At 37.2% G+C, this 24512-nt stretch overlaps 1 protein-coding gene across 1 annotated transcript in view; it reads right to left on the bottom strand.

The window, feature by feature from the left end:
* Positions 1–24512, bottom strand: part of LOC309628550 (centrosomal protein of 78 kDa-like) — a 227855-nt gene that overhangs the window by 192779 nt on the left and 10564 nt on the right. The window contains 13 exon segments of the mRNA XM_082391713.1: positions 156–291; positions 3811–3835; positions 3839–3900; positions 3903–3915; positions 4206–4279; positions 6045–6158; positions 13204–13378; positions 15400–15503; positions 16566–16638; positions 16730–16746; positions 16749–16898; positions 19989–20033; positions 20036–20489. Of these exon segments, the coding sequence (XP_082247839.1) occupies positions 156–291; positions 3811–3835; positions 3839–3900; positions 3903–3915; positions 4206–4279; positions 6045–6158; positions 13204–13378; positions 15400–15503; positions 16566–16638; positions 16730–16746; positions 16749–16898; positions 19989–20033; positions 20036–20489 (1442 nt within the window).

Genomic DNA, 24512 nt, shown 5'->3' with positions numbered 1-24512 from the left:
TTTTGTTTTTCTTCCTTAGAGGGCTCATTAGGCAGAAGCCATGTGTGAGTTATCTTTTTACCTCTGTAGAAAGCACCAGAGACCGCCCACGTAATAGAAGTTCCAAAATAAAGAAATCTGAGCGACTATAAAGACAGGGAATGCAAACATATTACCTGTTGCTTTTTGCACGTTCTGCAGTACGCCACGGCAGGAAACCAGACACACCAGGTGGTAGAGGTTCAGGACCATAACATTCTTTACCAGCAGAGTGTTTCCTTCCATTACTTACAGGTTTCTTTGTGGCCAATCCTATGTTTGACAAAGCACGAAAGAAGGAATCAAGATGCACCAAAGGTCTACAGAGCAACTCTCAAACGTGTACAGTTTGAAAGGAATCAAACAGGCACTGTACAATGATGCCAAGGCCATTAAAAAAAGATCGTTTTGTAAAAAGGTTTTACATAAGCCAGCATTTTTTAAAAATATAAGTTCTCTACAGTAACAAGTTATTTTAACTAAAAGAAAAGTATTGAGATGTGCAGAAATGGAAAAATAAATTTTTTAAATATCCCAAAGTATGATACATTTTATGTATCATACAGAAACACTCAAGTTTATTGAATCTTAGAACACCTTTGGCATTTCTGAATCTCAAGGATAGCGAAACACAGGTATACCCATGACTTCTGCCAAACAGAATCTTCAGAATTAGACCAAAATTTCAATTTAAGATGAATTTTTCTATGTAAAAACAATAAAAGTTATAAGACTGCAAGTTGCTGGGTGGTAGGTGAGTCAATGTTACTCTCCTATAAGCCTGTCAACCTTCACTGCTCCTTTGATTTCATATAGAAAACACACAAAAAAACAAATGAAACCCACTGGATAAAAGAGTGAAATGTGGAGACTTATCCTATATTTCAGTAGTAAAGAGGTAAGTATCTTTATATGAAATATTTGGTTGCAAAAACTAGACCTATGTGTTAATATTTTATTTAGAACAAGCCATATATTAAAATTCACATTTAAATATTTAATTTGAATTTACTGAAAACAAACATCATAGGTTAAAATGGTTATATTTATCCTTCAAATCTATTATATTTCATGTTATTTAATTTATTTATTTTAATAGATCTTTATTGGAGTATAATTGCTTCACAATTCTGCGTTAGTTCTGTTGCACAACAAAACGAATCAGCCATATGCATACACATGTCCCCATATCCCCTCCCTCTTGAACCTCCCTCCCACCCTCCCTATCCCACACCTCTATGTCATCGCAAAGCACCGAGCTGATCTCCCTGTGCTATGCTGCTGCTTTCTACTACATTTTAGCAGCATTAGGATGGAGTGTAAAATGGAGTGTATGTGGTAATATAGGATAACTATTTCATAGAGTGTAGCTTATTGATAATCAACACATGATCCTGTGTGATTTAACATGCCTCTTAAAAATATATAGGAGCTCAGTTCATTTTGTGCTATTTTATTTAGTTTTTTAACTTAATTACCCTCCCAAAAAAATGTCTGTATGCATGTGGTTTGTATGTGTATACCCTTCCTTTACTTTCAGAAACTAATGCAAATACATTTGTATTAAAATTTTTTTTAATTACACTTTTCGTGTTAGGAGATAAAAAAAATTTCTAATAAAAGTTCCCATCTTTTTTAGGCATACATAATTACAATATAAATGTGACACAATTCACACCATTATGTTACCCCTATACTCACCTGGATCTAAGTATATACCCAGCTATTGATTTGGCTTACCTCTATGTCTCCAAATAACTGAGGCAAATACAAAAAATAGCCCAAGAAATAAAATTACTCTTAAAATAGCTCAATCAGCTTGTATACTTCACTTACATTTCCACTTTGTTTAATCACACTAAATAAAAAAAAAATTTTAATTGTTTTATTCTCATTCCATGATGCCGTATTATATACCACCAGGTACTAATATTACAGAATTCCTAATATGTTTTACATATACATGTTTTATTTATACATATTTCCATTTCTAATATTATAGCAAAAGGCAACTTAGCTATTGTAAGAATGCTTTACATATCATATAAATTTTTAATGATAATATGTAATTAGTGTAATACCACAAATCTTAACTTCTTTGTATGTACTATTTGATTATTAAAATATCACTGTCTTGAAATAACAATTGGCAGACAAATCATAAGCTTTTTTTTGACTTCATAAACACTCTTAACAACTTCTATTTAATACACTATTGTCCAAGCAAGTTGATTAATGGAGAATCAAAAACATACATCTTTAAGAAGAAAAAGAAAAGTTGTATTTATGAAGATGTTTACAATAGTTTATTTTAGGTTATTTCCAATGTTTCACCAATTTAAAAACTGGACCAACTCAATGAAATCTTCTGAATCCAATGTTAAAAAGTATAACTATGAATCATAAAATTTAAATTTAGTATGAAAAGATAAGAATGGCAAATTATATTGAAGCTATATGGAATGATGTTTATAGACAACAGGAAGAGAAAATAAAAATGTAAACAATGCTTGATAGGATAATGAGATTAGAGATGGTCTTTTAAATTTTTCATTGTTATGCTAATACAATACCTTTATAAAACCTAAAAATCTTGAAACAACACATTTTTAAAAAATTGTGGTAAAATACACAAAACAGAAAATTTATCATTTCAAACATTTTAAAGTGGACAGTTCAGTGATATTATGTCAACAAACTTTTAAAACTTTCAGATGGCACCTGAGTAAAATATGTGCTGTCCATTGGTGATTTTAATATATCTGGTATATAACTAAAGTCACCACAAAACTTTTTCTGGGAAATTGGCAGATCATAAACATAAAAAATTTATTTTGCTTTATATTAAACCTTATTGTTTTACTATTTCAAAATTCAAATTTACTCACAAGAAAGAGTCAGTTTCATATTAGATTTGGTTTAACAAATGCTGCTCCTGCTATTCATTCTTATCACCAAAAAAAAAAAAAAAAAGGACTATTTGTGACTTAACGATAATATATTCCAGAAAATTAAAAGTTAAGGTCTCTTAGAAACAATACAAACGTTATCAGGAGAAGTGAAGTATACCAAATTTATATATTCAGGAGAATGTGAAACTTATACCATTGATTGTTAGAGGGTTTTAAAAGCTTTTTATTACATTTGGTAACAAAATTCTAGGCTTAGTTGTAAAATCCTGGGTTAACTATCATTTGGAAATTTAAATATACATTACAGTAAACATTTAGAAAATGTTTTTCCAAAATGTACCATCTAGGTCAATAAACTTGTCTGTAGAAGTCTTTTATAAGGGTAATACATATTTCAAGTTTTTTTTATCATTGAGAGAAACAAGATATTATCTGATTCAAAAATTTAGGTAAGAATTCCTAAGAAAGAAGCAGGGAACAATGGGAAGTTTGGAACTGGGAAGAAATTTTGTTTCATACAGCACAAAAGGTAATTCTTCATATAAAAAAAAAAATCATCCCTCAAAAGCACCACTACTAAAATTATCATCAAAGTGCACCCCAAGTTTCAATTGCAAAGTATTAGAAGTAATCATCAACCAGGAAATATTTTCAAAATAACGAACTTTTTATGAAATTCAAACAATAATGTTGGTTAATATGGTTAATATTAACATCTCTTTAAATTCATTTATTATATCTATATTCTATAAATTCTCATAAGTATCAAAATAATTCTAGGCCTCCTAATATGCATGCGGTTAATATTGGCTGTTTTAATTTTAGCACACCGGAAAACATAAGGGGTATAAGTTCTAGTAGCATTAAAAACAAGAGTTACCAATTCTAATAGTAACTTTTCCTTTTCAACCACTTCCCAAAATTATAGTTTTCTTTTTCTGTCTAGCAGCTTTGGATGGTTCCTTCACGATGGAGAAGTTATCCACTAGTACTGAGACAGAAATGATAAATATGCCATTTCAGTTACAGGTAACTTATGAGGGTTTGATCTTAATTGGAAATTAAGATACTTTAAGTTAATAAAAGGTTTTCAATCTGCATTTCTGGGAACCTAAATTAAAGCATCACACAATATTTTCAAAAACAGAAAAGCCATTTGATTTGACTAAAAACTTAGTTTTAAGATGGCAGAAATTACCTTGATAATTTTCTTTTAAGAAAGAAAGAAAAACAACAAGCCATTAAAGAGAAATTCTTCTGAGAGAACTAAAACACGTTATATACCTCTGACTTGGCACTCCTTCCATTCTGGAGACCTTTTTTGATAACTGCTTTCATCACAGAATGATCTAAAGTAAAATAAATTGAAATTAGAGTAATTATTTCCCAATGAGTGGCTATTTCCGTTTAAAACCAAAAGCCAACTAATTATTGCTTTTCCCATAAAATTAAACATGAAATCTTCATTATGTAATTATACACTTATTTCCCCCTTTGTGTATTCTAATTTCTTCCTCAGAAACCTACCATGCCATCTTGCAGACTGCCCCCAGTGGCTACTATTTTGGCAGCAGCAAAGGTCAACTTTAAACATTTTGCATCTAAAGTGGCTTTGGATACCTCTGGATAGAAAGTACAGTCTGAGCACTGTCCAGACACTTAGATGCCTAAAGGGCATCTAAGATATCAAACCAAAGTCCTGATATTCCCTCAAAAGCTGCTCCTCCCATCAGCCCCCTTCTTCTAAGTGATACCACCCAGTTGCACACATAATCATCAACAACTTGTCTCCTTGTTACTATTTCCTTCATACCTCACATCTAATCTATCCACAATTCTTGTTAGCTACACTCTCAAAACACAACCTGAATTCAACCACTTTTCACTTGCTCCAAACTTCCAACCTAAGCTAAGCCATAAACATCTCTTATTTGGGCCACTGTGACAGTCTACTAACTGGTCTCCCTGTTTCTCTTCTTTAACCCTCCCCCCCACCCCGAGTCTATTCTCTATAACAGGTCATCTTATTCAGATACTATTTGGATCATGCCTTTTTCCAGTTCAAAACCCTCTACTCATTTAGTATAATCCACATCTTTACTCTGGCCTTCAAGACTTTACAAGATCAGACCCCTGGCTAGCTCCTTGAACTCATGTCATACCACACTCTTCTTCACTCAGTACTCTGGCCACGATGGCCTCCTTGCTTTTCCTTAAATACTCCACCCGCCTACATGCCTGCATACGCATTGCCTCCTTGTCCTGAAATGTGCTTACCCCAGATCTTCCATGGCTTGCTCCTCTCTTCATTCAGGTCTCTGTTCAACTGCCACTTCTCCAGTGAAGCTGTCCCCTAACAAACCTATCCAATGGAGTCCTACCTGCTCCCCCCCCACTCTCCTTACATTAAGATATCTTTGCACTTCCTACTATCTAAAATTATATTACTTATCTGTTTACTCATTTCTATCTGAACTCCTTCACTAGAATGTAAGCTCCATGAGGGCAAGACTTTTGCCTGTCTGGGTCACTGCTTTATCCCTAGTGCCTGAGCCGTATCTGGCACACAGAAGGTATTAAAAAAATTACTTGTGAAACTGACAAATGAATAAAGTACTCCTTGCAAGAAGTCACAGGTTGCACGAGAAGGAAATAATGCTCTTGGTGGAAGCAGGCTTAGTATCTAGGCTCACCTCTATTCAGAGTAGAGATAAGAACAATTTAAAGGTATAACTCCCTTTAATTAGTACATCATCTGCTAAAAACATAAGGGAAGTGCAACATTAGAAAAGTACAGTTGACGCTTGAACAACATGGGTTTGAACCTCGCGGGTCCATTGACACACGGATATTTTTCAATAACTATGTACTATCGTCCTACACGATCCAAGGTTGGTTGAATCCACAGATGCAGAACCACTGACTATAAACTTATATCCAGATTTTCAACTGCGTAGGGGTTGGCACCCCTGACCCCCACGTTGTTCAAGGGACAACTGTATATGATGAGGAAAGTTAAACACATTAAGTTTTAAAAACTGTCAATACGTGGACAAACTCTTTTTGTTTTGCTATGTGTTCATCAATTAAAAAAAAAAAAAAGTGACCACATACCAACAAGTGGATTTTTTCTTATATCCAGAATGACCAGAGTTCTGTTGGTTTCAAGGGCCTTTAGTAAAGCCTTTACTCCTTCACTGCTGAGGCCACACTGCTGCAGGTCAAGTGCTTTCGATGAAAGACAAAAGGTCACTTGCGAAGTCTATACAGATTTCACATATAGACAACACTCATTTTCTCACGTGTGGAAGAGCCCTGCACAAGACCAGCCATGGCAGGTTTGTAATTTTGGGTATGCAAAAAAACAGAAACGTATATGCACACACACAATGCATAATCCAATCTAAAACCTCTTTTTGGATGTGCAATGATAACCCTGCCTTTAGTACCATTAAATCATCCAACATATTTTACAATTATAGAACTGAAAAATAACTGTATATAACCTATGAGCAAAAAACATCACAAAATGAATCTCAGTTCATAATTAGGAAGGGCGGCAGTGGCATGTAAACCTCACAAGCAAAAACTGGTGGAGCTCAGAAATGCACTGCATTCTTTTGATCATGATCATGAGCTTCAAATCACACTTGAAACTAGTTAAAAGGGGAAAACGAAAGAGAAGAAATGTAATAACTGTTAGTTTAGTACAAAAAAGACAAGTCTAAGGGGATACAAATAATAACAAATTCTAACAATGTGTGAATACACAATACATACTAAAAACCTATCATGAAAGTATGATGGTCAAGAACTCTCTCAGTAAAAGGTCAGACAAAAACTAGAACAAATGATCATGAATTCTAGTAGTTCTGAGGCGGAACAACCTACTCATTTAAACAAAAGGGATCATCACAAAAGCACAGGTATTAAAACATATTACATGAAAGGCAAGTATCATGAGTCATTTTTTAAAGTGTTGTGTGGACCATCACATTAAAATAACTGGAGACTTTCAACACCCCACGACACACAGAAATCGAAAGTCAGAAATATGGATCTGACAAGATAGGATACAACCGTTACAAACTCTCACTACAGAAGAATGGACACAGGGTATAATTAACCAAGTAGCCAAATTAATACAAACAGCCAGTAAACCCACCAGTAAATCAAACGAATACAAAATAAAACAAAATGTGGTTATTCTCCTATCAGATTAAGCCAAGCCTTTAAAATGTGTACACCCTTTTGATCCAACAACTCTCTTTCTAAGTATTTAACCAAAAGAAATAGTCAGAGATATAGGCAAGGATACATATCAGAATACTATTTGGAACTGAAAAACTGGACATAGCTTATATACAAGAATGGATAAGCTATGTGTACTGTGGCATATTCATATAATGGAACACTGAACAGTCACAAAAAATCATGCAGTAGATGCAAATTTACTGACTTGCTAAGGTGCTCACACTAAATTAACTGAAAAAAGTTATGACATTTGGAGTAATCCCACTTGCATGAAAAAGGGAGAGGTACTCACTTTTGTAGTGTTACACTTTTTTTAAAGTGTTACAAGCCAGTGTTTGTGTGAGGCAGGCTTCACATCCATTGTTGGGGTGGACTACAAATTGGCATAGCATTTCTGGATGGTAATTTGGCAATGTGTATCAAAAGTCTTAAAAAGGCAGAAGCAAGAAGAACTACAATCCTGCAGCCTGTGGAACAAAAACCACATTCACAGAAAGATAGAAAATATGAAAAGGCAGAGGGCTAGGTACCAGATGAAGGAACAAGCTAAAACCCCAGAAAAACAACACAATGAAATGGAGATAGGCAACTTTCCAGAAAAAGAATTCAGAATAATGATAGTGAAGATGATCCAGGACCTCAGAAAAACAATAGAGGCAAAGATCGAGAAGATGCAAGAAATGTTTAACAAAGACCTAGAAGAATTAAAGAACAAACAAACAGAGCTGAACAATACAATAACTGAAATGAAAACAATACTAGAAGGAATCAATAGCAGAATAACTGAGGCAGAAGAACGGATAACTGACCTGGAAGACAGAATGGTGGAATTCACTGCTGCAGAACAGACTAAAGAAAAAAGAATGAAAAGAAATGAAGACAGCCTAAGAGACCTCTGGGACAACATTAAATGCAACAACATTCGCATTAGGGGTCCCAGAAGGAGAAGAGAGAGAGAAAGGACCAGAGAAAATATTTGAAGAGATTATAGTCGAAAACTTCCCTAGCATGGGAAAGGAAATAGCCACCCACGTCCAGGAAGCGCAGCAAGTCCCATACAGGATAAACCCAAGGATTAACACGGTGAGACACATAGTAATCAAATTGGCAAAAATTAAAGACAAAGAAAAATTACTGAAAGCAGTGAGGGAAAAACGACAAAAAACATACAAGAGAACTCCCTTAAGGTTAACAGCTGATTTCTCAGCAGAAACTCTACAAGCCAGAAGGCAGTGGCATGATATACTTAAAGTGATGAAAGGGAAGAACCTACAACCAAGATTACTCTACCCAGCAAGGATCTCATTCAGATTCGATGCAGAAATCAAAAGCTTTACAGACAAGCAAAAGCTAAGAGAATTCAGCACCACCAAACCAGCTCTACAACAAATGCTAAAGGAACTTCTCTAAGTGAGAAACACAAGAGAAGAAAAGGATCTACAAAAACAACCCCAAAACAATTAAGAAAATGGTCATAGGAACATACATATCGATAATTACCTTAAACGTGAATGGATTAAATGCTCCAACCAAAAGACACAGGCTTGCTGAATGGATACAAAAACAAGACACAAAAATATGCTGTTTACAAGAGACCCACTTCAGACCTAGGGACACATAGAGACTGAAAGTGAGGGGATGGAAAAAGATAGTCCATGCAAATGGAAATCAAAAGAAAGCTGGAGTAGCTATACCCATATCACATAAAATAGACTTTAAAATAAAGAATGTTACAAGAGACAAGGAAGGACACTACATAATGATCAAGGGATCAATCCAAGAAGAAGATATAACAATTATAAATATATATGCACCCAACATAGGAGCACCTCAATACATAAGGCAACTGCTAACAGCTATAACAGAGGAAATCGACAGTAACACAATAATAGTGGGGGACTTTAACACCTCACTTACACGAATGGACAGATCATCCAAAATGAAAATAAATAAGGAAACAGAAGCTCTAAATGACACAATAGACCAGATAGATTTAACTGATATTTATAGGAGATTCCATCCAAAAACTGCAGATTAAACTTTCTTCTTAAGTGCGCACGGAACACTCTCCAGGATAGATCACATCTTGGGTCACAAATCAAGCCTCAGTAAAGTTAAGAAAATTGAAATCATATCAAGCATCTTTTCTGACCACAGCACTATGAGATTAGAAATCAATTACAGGGGAAAAAAAACGTAAAAAACACAAACACATGGAGGCTAAACAATACGTTACTAAATAACCAAGAGATCACTGAAGAAATCAAAGAGGAAATCAAAAAATACCTAGAGACAAATGACAATGAAAACACGATGATCCAAAACCTGCGGGATGCAGCAAAAGCAGTTCTAAGAGGGAAGTTTATAACTATACAAGCCTACCTCAAGAAACAAGAAAAGTCTCAAGTAAACAATCTAACCTTACACCTAAAGGAACTAGAGAAAGAAGAACAAACAAAACCCAAAGTTAGCAGGAGGAAAGAAATCATAAAGATCAGAGCAGAAATAAGTGAAATAGAAACAAAGAAAACAATAGCAAAGATCAATAAAACTAAAAGCTGGTTCTTTGAGAAGATAAACAAAATTGATAAACCATTAGCCAGACTCATCAAGAAAAAGAGGGAGAGGACTCAAATCAATAAAATTAGAAATGAAAAAGGAGAACTTACAACAGACACTGCAGAAATACAGAGCATCCTAAGAGACTACTACAAGCAACTTTATGCCAATAAAATGGACAACCTGGAAGAAATGGACAAATTCTTAGAAAGGTATAACCTTCCAAGACTGAACCAGGAAGAAACAGAAAATATGAACAGACCAATCACAAGTAATGAAATTGAAACTGTGATTAAAAATCTTCCAACAAACAAAAGTGCAGGACCAGATGGCTTCACAGGTGAATTCTATCAAACATTTAGAGAAGGGCTAACACCCATCCTTCTCAAACTCTTCCAAAAAATTGCAGAGGAAGGAACACTCCCAAACTCATTCTATGAAGCCATCATCACCCTGATACCAAAACCAGACAAAGATACTACAAAAAAAGAAAATTACAGACCAATATCACTGATGAATATAGATGCAAAAATCCTCAACAAAATACTAGCAAACAGAATCCAACAACACATTAAAAGGATCATACACCATGATCAAGTGGGATTTATGCCAGGGATGCAAGGATTCTTCAATATACACAAATCAATCAATGGGATACACCATATTAACAAATTGAAGAATAAAAACCATATGATCATCTCAATAGATTCAGAAAAAGCTTTTGACAAAATTCAACACCCATTTATGATAAAAACTCTCCAGAAAGTGGGTATAGAGGGAACCTACCTCAACATAATAAAGGCCATATACAACAAACCCACAGCAAACATCATTCTCAATGGTGAAAAACTGAAAGCATTTCCTCTAAGATCAGGAACGAGACAAGGATGTCCATTCTCACCACTATTATTCAACATAGTTTTGGAAGTCCTAGCCACGGCAATCAGAGAAGAAAAAGAAATAAAAGGAATACAAATTGGAAAAGAAGAAGTAAAACTGTCACTGTTTGCAGATGACATGATACTATACATAGAGAATCCTAAAGATGCCACCAGAAAACTACTAGAGCTAATCAATGAATTTGGTAAAGTTGCAGGATACAAAATTAATGCACAGAAATCTCTTGCATTCCTATACACTAATGATGAAAAATCTGAAAGAGCAATTATGGAAGCACTCCCATTTACCACTACAACCAAAAGAATAAAATACCTAGGAATAAACCTACCTAAGGAGACAAAAGACCTGTATGCAGAAAACTATAAGACACTGATGAAAGAAATTAAAGATGATACCAACAGATGGAGAGATACACCATGTTCTTGGATTGGAAGAATCAATATCGTGAAAATGACTATACTACCCAAAGCAATCTACAGATTCAATGCAATCCCTATCAAATGACCAATGGCATTTTTTACAGAACTAAAACAAATAATCTTAAGACTTGTATGGAGACACAAAAGACCCCGAAGAGCCAAAGCAGTCTTGAGGGAAAAAAACAGAGCTGGAGGAATCAGACTCCCTGACTTCAGACTATACTACAAAGCTACAGTAATCAAGACAATATGGTACTGGCACAAAAACAGAAACATAGATCAATGAAACAAGATAGAAAGCCCAGAGATAAACCCACACACCTATGGTCAACTAATCTATGACAAAGGAGGCAAAGATAGACAATGGAGAAAAGACAGTCTCTTCAATAAGTGGTGTTGGGAAAACTGGACAGCTATATGTAAAAGAATGAAATTAGAACACTCCCTAACACCATACACAAAAATAAACTCAAAATGGATTCGAGACCTAAATGTAAGACCGGACACTATAAAACTCTTAGAGCAAAACATAGGAAGAACACTCTTTGACATAAATCACAGCAAGATCTTTTTTGATCCACCTCCTAGAGTAATGGAAGTAAAAACAAAAATAAACAAATGGGACCTAATGAAACTTCAAAGCTTTTGCACAGCAAAGGAAACCATAAACAAGACGAAAAGACGACCCTCAGAATGGGAGAAAATATTTGCAAATGAATCAACGGACAAAGGATTTATCTCCAAAATAGATAAACAGCAGCTCAATATTAAAGAAACAAACAACCCAATCCAAAAATGGGCAGAAGACCTAAATAGACATTTCTCCAAAGAAGACATACAGATGGCCAAGAAGCACATGAAAAGCGGCTCAACATCACTAATTATTAGAGAAATGCAAATCAAAACTACAATGAGGTATCACCTCACACCAGTTAGAATGGGCATCATCAGAAAATCTACAAACAACAAATGCTGGAGAGGGTGTGGAGGAAAGGGAACCCTCTTGCACTGTTGGTGGGGATGTAAATTGATACAGCCACTATGGAGAACAGTATGGAGGTTCCTTAAAAAACTAAATATAGAATTACCATATGATCCAGCAATCCCACTACTGCGCATATACCCAGAGAAAACCATAATTCAAAAAGACACATGCACCACAGTGTTCATTGCAGTGCTATTTACAATAGCCAGGGCATGGAAGCAACCTAAATGCCCATCAAGAGACGAATGGATAAAGAAGTTGTGGTACATATATTCAATGGAATATTACTCAGCCATACAATGGAACGAAATCGAGTCATTTGTTGAGACGTGGATGGATCTACAGATTGTCATACAGAGTGAAGTAAGTCAGAAAGAGAAAAACAAATATTGTATATTAACACATGTATGTGGAACCTAGAAAAATGGTACAGATGAACCAGTTTGCAGGGCAGAAGTTGAGACACAGATGTAGAGAACAAACGTATGGACACCAAGGGGGGATAACCGTGGTGGGGTGGGGATGGTGCTGTGCTGAATTGGGTGATTGGGATTGACATGTATACACTGATGTGTATAAAATTGATGACTAATAAGAACTTGCAGTATTAAAAAAAAAAAGTCTTAAAAATATGTCACACTTAGTCATTCCACTTCTAGGACCTTATTCTACAGAAGTAATCCCAATGGACACAGAAACGTATATAAAACGTATTCACATTGTTTCTGACAGGGAAAAGCAAACTGTCTAAATCTAATTGCAAAGAATTGATTAAACTATGGGACATCAATATGATGGAATACTACATGATACAACATTAAGTGAAAAAAGCAGGAATATGAAATAGCAAGTATACTACAATTCTATTTTTGTAATCCCTAAGTGTACAAATATATTTATAGAAAAATAAAAGACTGAAAGTGTATGCACCAAAATGAACAGTGATTATGTCTGGGTATTAAGATTATAGGTAATTGTTCTCTTGTTACTCTGTATTTTCTGTAAAGAATATATGCAACTCTTAGAGAAAGTTTAAAAGCAAAATAAAAGCTATCAGTAAAATGAGGCTTTAAAAAAATCCTATCACAATAGTATCATGCCAAAAGCTAAGCATATATCATATTAAAAATTCAATATTTTCAATTTTAGAATTTACCTCTAAGCCATAAATCCTCACTAAGAGATTCTGCCAAAGCACTTGCACCCAGGTCACCAATGAGCGTGCTGCAGTTCAGAGTGATGCGCCTCAAACCAGCCATACAGTCAAGATCAGGTCTCCTGGAATGAAGACTCTCAGCCCAGGTTTCTTCATGCCTTCTGGTAGTCTGATACTTCAAAGATTTAATGGGATGAAATTACGATGCTTGAATAAGGAAACAGGGTGTGCCTACTGAGTATGGCTTATTATGTCAGAGATTTACACACACACATAACAAGCATATATGCCAGGAGAATCAACCTGAGAAATTAAACAGTCAGTTCTGGTTTATGAGTCCAGTGACCCAGATTCTAGTCGGTCAGTGATTAGATTCCAGCCACTGGATGACCTGCTTCTGAACAGTTATGTAAAGTTGGACAACTCAATTACAGTCTATGAATTATTTTCCTTATCTTCTAAGTCAGGGAACTGGTTCTAAATTCTATCATTGCTGAGGCTCTAAATTTCATCATTCTGTCCTCCAATGGTCTCCAAACACCTGACTGGGCAACCCCTAAGAAAACTTTTTAATATGCATCTTAGCTTTTAGCAAATTATATACATGAAGTTCTATACATATAATGTATGTACATTATAAACTACACAGATATTTTTTAAATGATACAAAGCTAAATAGGTTCTAATATTTTCTTTTCCTAACTCCTAAGGCATTATTTTATTTATTTTTAAAAAATATTTATTTATTTGTTTGTTTGTTTGGCTGTGCCGGGTCTTTAGTTGCAGCATATTTAGTTGCAGCCGGATCTTTTAGTTGTGGCATGTGGGCTCTTAGTTACGGCAGGCACGTGGGATCTAGTTCCTTGAGCAGGGATCGAACCCAGGCCCCCTTCATTGGGAGCGCAGAGTCTTAACTGCTGGACCGCCAGGGAAGTCCCAAGCGTTATTTTAAAAACTATATTTACAAAATGGATCTCACATGCTACCTAGGGTATGCACACAAACTTTAGAGGCCTGGACTATGCAGAGCCAGTTTGATGTGCCTTGGGAAAATAATGGTTTGACATTTAACCACAAGTCTTGTCTTAAAGACATTCAATTCTTTATATTCATAAAATAAATTTGGGTAACAGGGAACACTGACTTTAAATGGAAAAAGTCTTATTACATTCTTGAAAAAATAAAAGACTCAAAGTGCCTTTGATACTCTAAAAGGAAAATCATTAGTGTCATTTTTCTATTAACAATAACTTATAAAAGCTCCAAGCAGAAATAACACCAATCACTTACACAGTGCTTAGTATGTGCCAGGAACTATTTACACAAATGAGTTCATTTAAACCTCATAATGAGGCATAGACCTTAAGTGATTTGCCCATGGTCAAATGCTATGAAAAGGGAGAAAGGGAATTTGAACCTAGGCCATTTGGCTTTGGCACCTAAGTTCTTGACTGTTTTCTACCCCAGGGGTTAATGGACTTGCCTGTATAGGCTCAAAGAATTTTTCAATTTTTCAAATCTAAATCTAAACATTTCCAGCTTTCTGGGCTTTACAGTTTCTGGTGTAACTACTCTGCCCCACTGGTGTAGGGTGGAAGTACCCACAACTACCATGTATACAAAGGGTGCGACTATGTTCCAAAAACACTTTCTTTACAAAACCAGGCGACGGGCTGGATCTGGCCCACCAGCCATAGTTTACCTATCCCTGATCTGCACCATCAAACTATTAAAAAGGCTTCATGTCAAATTATTAAATAACTTTAGGCCTAAATACAGTCATTATAACCACTGTAAAGTTGTTAAGGCATTATTTTAAAAACTGTATTTACAAATTGCTGATGTAGTGATTTTTATGACTTTATAAACTACAGCAGCTAATAAACACTTGATTCATTTAAGTCTTGAAGACTATAATGGCATACTTTCTTCACAGTATCACAATCAAAGTTTTCAGTAACTAAAAATACATAAAAGTATTATTATGTATTATATATTAAATCTCTTATTTCTAAAATTAAGTGGACTATCTTTACTAAATGGTAGAATCCCAAACTGAAAACTGGTCATATTCTTTCAACAAAATGAAAGCTGCACTCACATGTATTAAAAGAGAAAAATTAACTGCCATTTGTATCAATATGTTAATGTGCTTCAATCACATATGTTTTCATGGAAGTTTAAACATAAAATCACCTTTAAGATCTTGACCTTGTGATCTGCTCCCTGCCATTTCAGATTATAGCCCGTGAAGTCTACTGTCTTAAGAGTGATAGAGTTCCTTATACCTTGACAAATAACTGAAAGGAAAAAAAAAAAAAAACCACACACACAATAAGATGAAGAGCCTATACATTTGTCAGTCTTAACTTATTTGCTTTTCTTAGGTCAATTGGAAGTTTATAGCCACATTCTTAAAATCATTAACTACAATCTTCCCAAACAGGTAATTGATGAACAGATGCATTCTAAAACTTGTCAGTAACAAAGTGTTATTCCACTTTACAGAAACAGTTTAATTCTTTTTAGATACTAAAAGTGAATACACTGAATACTGGAAACTTTATTCCCAACCACTCAGTAAAGTACTAGGTACCTTTTGAGACATAGGAAAAAAAGGAAAAACCTGAAAAGCATAAGACTCTTCCTATTTTCATTTCCAATGATACATCCCAACCTTGATGATCAATCAGTGATTTAAATGTCAACTATAAACCCAGTATGTTATGAAGTGCTATGCAGTATATTAGAGCAATATGAGAGAGAGGACCTCAAACCCTCTCTTCCCTCAAATTGAAAGGCAGGCTTCCTGACCCCTCCAGGCCACTACTGGACACAGGGAACACACACTAATGTTCCAGGACCCCAACCAACAGTCACCTGCTTTGTGATTACTTCCATGACACACCCCCACTAACACCACTGACTTTGCTGCTCCTACGGGACATTACATATATTTCCTATTTTAACACATACCACAGTGCATTATAATTATGATTGCAGATAGATGTTCTAACAATTTAAAGAGAATGATGACTTTTTTGCTCTTTACATCTTGCTATTTCCCTTCTCATAATATTTCTTGAAGAGAAACCATAAAAATATAAACAAACACAAAAAACAGAAAATATACAAAATGTGCGCTTTGCAGCTTAACACAAACTTAAGTAAAATTAATTCTGACAGTATCCAGCATGACAAACTTCCATGGTACAAATGAGAATGGACCAAGGTTTGAGCAGGTACAGGAGACAATCCAGGCATGAACACCACCAAGAAAAGGTAGACAGCAAGTAACATGGTGTGTAGGAAATCACGAGACCAGTCTGATGGGAAGAGGCTTAAACAAGACTGAAACTCACTTTCTAAACCTCCATCTCCAATTGGACAATTCGCAAGACACAGGTGCCCCAAAGTGGCCGATTTATTCAATCCCTTTAATGGGGAGGAAGAGTTTAAAATTTTAACCGTTTAGTTTGACACAAACGCAACTATCAAATGTTGGCAGGACACAATGAAGGCTTACCTTTGTTAACGTAGTTTAGTCTCTCTCACAACTAGCCCATTTAGCTCCAGGTTCCTTAGCACACCTGACGCACTTTCACAGCATTTAAGAGCTTTACACAACTGGAAGGTCACATCTTTATTTCTTATTGCAGGAACACAACTTCCAGAAACTTTATTTCTGTCAGAACCTAAAGCAAAATTATTGTAAAATGAGTGATTTAAACCATACATTTTATCACCGTTAAAAAGCATCTAAAAAGAAAAAACAGCATCTGCTGTGTGCTAAGGATTAGAAACGACCACTGCCCTTAAAGCCTCATTAAGGAGGGACATGTATAAACTCAAATTTTCAATCACATGAGATAAAGAACCATAACCTTTATGCACAGAGGTTCCTATGGAGGCAAAAAGTTATATCTAAGTGACGGCTTCATGATAACCCTGAAGCACAATCCAGAAAGATGAGGCTATGCAGAGTTGGAGGAGGAGGTGCAAAGACACTCAAGCCTGACACCTGCTGCGCACTGTAAATACTGCAGGTGGGGATAACTAAACGCCAGGGGTCCAAGTGTGAGAAGGGACAGAAAATAGAGATGTTGGTCGAATCAAGCCTGGGAGACAGCATGGCTTGTATCCCACAGGTGATGAGCCCTGGGGCTACCACTGGCTGAGTAAGGGTGCCTCCGCTGATTAGAAAAAGGTGCCCCGCTGCTGAAGGACCAATTAGATAAAGGGAGTGATCACAAAAAGCTCTCCTTCCTCAGGGCCAAAGAGCCCCAGGAGGCTTGGCAGAGCACAGTTCAGACTACACGTCTCTGTGCAGAGCACACGCTGGGGGGCTAGTATGCACTAACTCTGTGTGGGCAAGTCATTAGCAGCATTATTTTAGGCGTATCTTTTCATGATAGAAGATCACTCAACCCGAGTAGGCAGATGAACTTAGAGGAACTGAGTCCAGGGGCCACGAAACCACCCAGGAGCTTCTGCCATAGTCCAGGCAAAATGTAATGTGGATGAAGAAGCAAATTAAGGAGGAGGCCAAAATCTACAAGCTAGATCCACTGGATGAAAGACATAAAGTTCAGTGAAGGAACTCTGAAGAGAATGGGCTCTGCAATAAATTTTTCTTACAATCAAGGTTAAATATTAGGCAAAATTAAGTACAGTGGCCTTTAAGGTCCCTTCCAGCTCTAATTTCTTTTGATTTCTAACTTACTACCCTGGTTAAGTAAAGTCCCTTCAGAGGTACAGAACAGTTCTTACACCTGAATGGGATGCAAAGAATAATCTGACTTCTCTTCATCCGGGGATGAGTTGAACTGTCCTTGCAGAAGAGATAACTCATGGCGAGAACCCCAGATCCTAGAAAAGGGCCAGCCACACGATAAGTATTCAGCTTTTTGAAAACAAATAACAATCATTTCCTCTCCTAGATCTTCACACCCTTTCTCTGCTGGCTACTTTCTTTCAGCTTATAAACATCCTCAATATACCCATTTAAAAAGCCCTCAGACCTATGATTCTTTGGATCTTCTTGTGGGTAACCTAAGTCTCTCCCATGCCTTCAAACATCTGTCCTCCCAAAAAGCCCAGATCTGTACCTTGGGCCCAGACCTGTCTACCAGGTCCCTCTAAAGCACTGAAGATGAAGTAAGATCCTCTCCCCCCCGCCAATCCCTTCGTACTGTGCTCTGTATCTCACAAAAAGATGCAGCTGTAAACTGTCACCCACACTTGCTGCCCTCCCTTTTCTAACTGGTCACCAGGCCCCACCCATTCTCTCTCGGATCTGCAAAATCCAGTCCAACATTTTATAACTTAAGTGGGACCCTTAGATTACAATTCACCCTGTACCCAATCAAGTGCTTTCCACATGGAGGTCCGAGTGAGTCTCTAAACCAGAAGTCCATCTCACTGTTCTTTAGGGTTTCCCACAGCCTTCAGGATAAACATCTAAACTTCTGACAGGATAAACAAGGCCCCTTTCTGTTGGACCCCACTAGGTTTCCAGTATCAACTCTCATTTCTTTCCCAAACCCGGAGTTCCAGTCCTGTACCTTAGTATTGCCATATTTTCTTATATTTCTCAAACTTTGACACACACTGCTCCCTCCTGCCACCCCAGGAGCTTCTACATATCCTTAGAAAGGATGGCACCTCCTCCAAGAAGCCTACCCTGAACTTTCCCTTCTAAGATTCTGTGCTCTGCAAAGGGGAAAGGTGGGGGGAGGGATACATTAGGAGTTTGGGATTAACATATACACACGACTCTATATAAAATAGATAATCAACAAGGACCTACTGCATAGCACAAGGAACTCTACTCCATATCCTGTAACAACCTGTATGGGAAAAGAATCTGAAAAAGAATGGATATATGTATAACGGAATCACTTTGAATCACTTTGTGTACACCTGAAACTAACACAATATTGTAAATCAACTATACTCCAATATAAAATAAAAATTAAATTAAAAAAAAAGATTCTGTGCTCTGTAGCACCAGATCTCACTTCTTCCAGAGCACTGACTACTGTGCTTGTGTTTACCTGCCGCCCAGTAGAAGGGGAGATTACCTAGGGCAGAAGCATCGTCTCCAGCAGCCCTTGGTTCTGACAACTCATTCAAGTGCCAGGATACTATACACACATAACCTGCTTAATTAATTCTAAGAACCCACAGAAAGAGTGGTTTTTCATGTCATTTTACAAGTGTGGGGATTGTAGTTCAAAAGTAACCTGCCCAGGCCACAGAGAGCATAAGCCCTGGAATTCAAACCCTAAGCTGCCTTCACACCAGTGCTCTTTCCACTATATGATACGACTATTGAAAAAAAGATTTTTTTTTTTCCTGAGCCCTGTTTTAATGGAAAGGAAATGAAGCTGGGATATATCCATTTCCTAAACGCTTTGGCGTGTACCAGGCAAAGTCGTTCAACAGACCAGGTAACATCTGTCAAACAATTAACGATGCTCCAAACTGCGCTAAGTGTTCTACATTGTAGAGTCTACAAGCATTAACAGAATGCGACCTTGTAACCACCACAGAGAGTGAGTCCTGTTCAGCCCATGCTACAGATGAGAACACTGAGACCTAGAAGACTTAAAGCACTCGGCCGGGGTCACCGAGCTGGCAGGAGTCCTAGGCCGCACGCCCCGTCTAGTGCACGCACACCCGGGCACTGGGCACCGGTTCTAGTGCCCACCTCCACCTTGCACCATCTAAAACCCCGCTTCGCAGCGCCCACACGAAAACCCCTGGAAGCGGGAACTACAAACCTGTCTCGCCAAGTCGTGGCTGGAAGAAGCTCTGGATACAGATCGGGGACAGAGGGTGCTCAGGGGCGGCGCCCAGTCCACCCCGCGGAGGCGGTCGGCGTTGAAGTCCAGCAGGCCCTCCCGCAGGGAGGCGCGCAAGGCGGGCAGAGGCACAGAATCCTGCAATGCGCACAGGTCCTCACAGTGCCAGAAAAAGTCGGCCGCGCTGTCGTGGCGCAGCTTCACTGAGTGATTATGGGCCGAGCGTGGCCTCGGGGACGCTGGCTGCAGACACGATGCCCACACACGCCTGGAGATCCCAGCTGGCGTCCCCGCCCCTCGGGCGGCCACCGCAGTCCAGGGAGTCACAATAAGGAGCAAAGTGGTAAAAGTCCTGCATTCTTCTTCTTCTTGCATTATTTCAAAACCGGCATCGCTGGCGTCAGGCAGTCCGGTAATTGGGTACGGCGGACCGGTAATTGGGTTCATTTGCCTCGGCGTTATCTGCCTGCCATCTGCTTCCTGAAATGCAAACAGCTACACAGGGTGATTGGCTACAAGAGAGGGCAGGGAGCTTAAGCACCAGATGCAGGATGTCATTTACATAGACAGCTAGGGAGTGATAGGAACAGAATGTAATTTAGCTTTGTGAAAGATAAACCTAGTTACAGACACTACAGATTAGTAACAGTTTAAATAAAACTAGGATCGATTAACCCTTTCAGGCCAGTTTATGTGTCTTCTCTAGCCTGTTCACTGTCCCCTTTACTTTCCTTATTTTCAGGAGAGGAAAAACTTCATTTCTATTTTTGCTGCAACACTATTATGCTTACTGAAATAAGTCAAACACAGAAAGACAAATACGGTATGTTATCACTCCTATGTGGAACCTAAAAAATAAAGAATAAATGTAACAGAAAGGAAATGAACTCACAGATATAGACGTCAAAGCAGTGGTTACCAGTGGGTAGAGGAAAGGGGGGAGGGGCAAGATAGGGGTAAGGGAGGGGATTAAGAGGCACAAACTACTATGCATAAAATAAATAAGCTATAAGGATAACCAATGTTTTATAATAACTTTAAATGGAGTATAATCTATAAAAATATTGAATCACTGTGTTCTAATATATTGCTATTACAGTATAATACTGTAAATCCACTATACTTCAATTTAAAAAATGATCACCACAGTATGTCTAGTTAACATCCATTACCATACATGGTAGAAATCTTTTTTTCTTGTGATGAGGACTTTTAAGATCTTTCTTAGCAACTTTTAAATATGCAATACGATATTATTAACTATAGCCACATCCCCAGGACTTATTTTATAACTGCTAGTTTGTACATATTGACCACCTTTACCCATTTCACCCACCCTCCACCCCCTGCCTCTGGTAACCACCAGTCTATGTATCTATGAGCTTTTTTAAAATTCCATATAAAGTGAGATCATACAGGATTTTTCTTTCTCTGTCTGACATATTTTACCTAGCATAACGCCCTCACGGTCCATTCATGTCACAAATGGCAGGATTTGTTTCTTTCTCATGGCTGAATTTTATATATATATATATATATATATATATATATATATATATATATATATATAATATATATATATATTTTATATATATATATATATATATATATATATATATATATATATATATATAAAATTTGGAATATATATATGCCTAATGTCATTTATCCATTTATCCATCGATGAACACAAGGGTTTCCAAGTCTTGGATATTGTAAATAATGCTGCAACGAATATGGGGGTACAGATTTCATTTTGAATTAGTGTTTCTGTTTCCTTCATACAAATACCAAGTAGTGGAATTGCCGGATCGTATGATAGTTTTATTTTTAAGTTTTTGAGGACCTCCATACTGTTTTCCATAGTGGCTGCAACAATTTACATTCCTACCAACAGTGCACAAGGCTTCCCTGTTCTCCACACCCTTGCCAACACTTGTTAGTTCCTGTCTTTTTGATATTAGCCATTCTAACAGGTATGAGGTGACATCTCTTTGTGGTTTGATTTGCATTTCTCTGCTGATTAGTGATTTTAGGTGTCTTCTTAATTATCTGCTGGCCATCTCTGTATCTTCTCGGTAAAAAAGTCTATTCAGACTCTCTGCCCATTTCTTAGTTGGATATTTTTTCTATTTTTTTGGTATGAGTTCTTCATATAATTTGAATACTAACCCCTTATAGGATATATGATATGTAAAAATTTTCTCCCATTCGGTAGGTTGCCTTTTCATTTTGTTGTTGGTTTCCTTTGTTGTGCTTTTTAGTTGGATATAGCCCCACTTGTTTATTTTTGCTTTTGTTGCCTTTACTTGGATCAACGTCTTTGCATAAGTTCTGGAAACAACTCTTTCATAGTTTCCATGGATCGTTTTTAGGGGAGAGGGTGAGTGAGATGAACTACCAGTGAAAGGAGCGTCAATGGGTCGAACTCTAGCCTCTGTTACTGTAGGTGGCCTCAAGGCCACAACTGATAGTCATTGTCTCCCTCCTGTGCTATCCATTCTCAAGTCCCCTCATCCTTGGATATTATCTCTGCTAAAATGGATGGCTTACTTGGTGGGGTGACCCTCACCCTCGTCCCTGAGTGAGTGTTCTGAGCCCTGGTCATCATTTCTTTCTCAAACCATGGCTGCTGCACTTGACCATTTACTGTGTACTTGACCATTTACTGTCGAAATTGAGAAAGGCAGTACCAAGAAATACCCCACAGACTTCTGTTTTTAATCAATCATTTTCCAATTAAAAATTTTTTTCTTCCCACAGACATTTTTATCACCCCAAACAGAAACTCTGTACCCATTAAGAAGATACTACTTCGCTCTCTCTGCCAGGCCCTGAAGACCACCAGTCTGCTTTCTTTCTCTATCGATTTACTTATTCTGGATATTTCAGATAAATGGAATCATACAATGTGTGACCTTTGTGGCTGGCATCTTTCACTTAGCATGATGTTTGCGAGAGTCATCCACACTGTAAAATGTATTAGTATTTCATTTCTTTAAAGAATGTTTTTGGCCGTGTAATTGTTTGATATTTAATTGCTCCATTCCTTTTTATGACTGAATTACTATTCCACTGTAGGTATATACCACAATTTGTTTATTCGTTCATCCATTGATGGACATTTGGGTTATTTCCATGATTTTTCTATTGTGAATAGTGTTGCTATAAACATGTCTGTATGCAGATTTGTTTGAGTGTTTGTTTTTAATGATTTAGGAGTGGAATTGCTGAGTCATATGGTAATTCTATGTTTATCCCAAAATACACACCCCAAGAAACTTCCTGAAAGTCTGTCTTTGTCTCAGAATCAGCTTTTCAGGAAACATGCCATGCAACAGTATGGACAGTGTCCCATGAGAGCTTATTTGTGATGCCTGGGGGTCTGGAGTTGGAAAGGGCTTCCCTTAGGAAGTGGCAGCTAAACTGAGGGCAAATTCAATGTTTTTTCCTTCCTTCCTTCCTTTCTTCCCTCCTTCTTTCCTTCAGAGGGGTGACATAGATGTTTTACACAGTATATCCTTTTAAAACTTTTGCATTTGAACCCTGAACTTATTCATAAGACAAATAAATGATTATTTTAAGCAGGGTATTAGGGCTCAAATTATTAATATCATAGAACCATTATAGTGACAACATGGATTGGAAACAATTTATTAGGAAAAAATATGGAAACTTCTTTTATAACAATTTTGATAAATAAAAAAGTTGACAAATCAGAGTGTATAGACACAATATTGGTTATTTCGGAAATTGTGTCATAAAATGGATGGGCTCCACAAATTCTTTCATTTACTTGAAGAAAAGAGTGCTAAGTCAGTTTGGGCTGCTGTCACAAAGTACCATAAACGGGGCGGGGTGTGGGCTTGTAAACAACAAAAATGTATTTCTCAATCCTGGAGGCTGGAAGTCTGAGATCTAGATCTAGGTGCCGGGATCATCACCTTCTGGTGAGGATTCTTTTCTGGGTTGCAGACTGTCCACTTCTCATTGTGTCCTCACAGGGCAGAGAGCAGAGAGAAAAAGCCAGCTCTCTCATGACTCTCACAAGGGTAAGAATCTCATCCTGAGAGCTCCATCCCGATGACCTCATCAAATCCCAAAAGACCCACCTTCTAATACCATCACATTGGAGGTAGGGTGTCAACATGTGAATGCTGGGGGGACCCAAATATTCCATCTATAACAAGTACTAATGGGGAAATGAGAGCTTCTCTTGAGGATATTAAGGGCTGCTACAAAGATCAACGGTACATGTGTTTCCAGACAGAACTACAATATAGAATAAGTTCTATAAGGCGTTCACAGAATAGATTCGTCTTTCTTCCCCAAAACAGTCCTTGGTATCCAGGGACCCATTCCTGGAAATTCACTCTTGCTCAAGGAAATCCATCCTCTCATTAAAAAAAAAATCTTATGAAGCTACATGAATGACACAAAGGATTTTCCCAGCTCTAAGATTCTGTGTGTAAAACCTGTTACTCTAAATTTACTTCCAAAAGA

This window comes from Balaenoptera borealis (genome assembly GCF_965194805.1).
Source record: "Balaenoptera borealis genome assembly, chromosome: 1".
Lineage (NCBI taxonomy): Eukaryota > Metazoa > Chordata > Mammalia > Artiodactyla > Balaenopteridae > Balaenoptera > Balaenoptera borealis.
The sequence above is the reverse complement of the archived record's forward strand: the minus strand, read 5'-3'. Positions and strand labels throughout refer to the sequence as shown.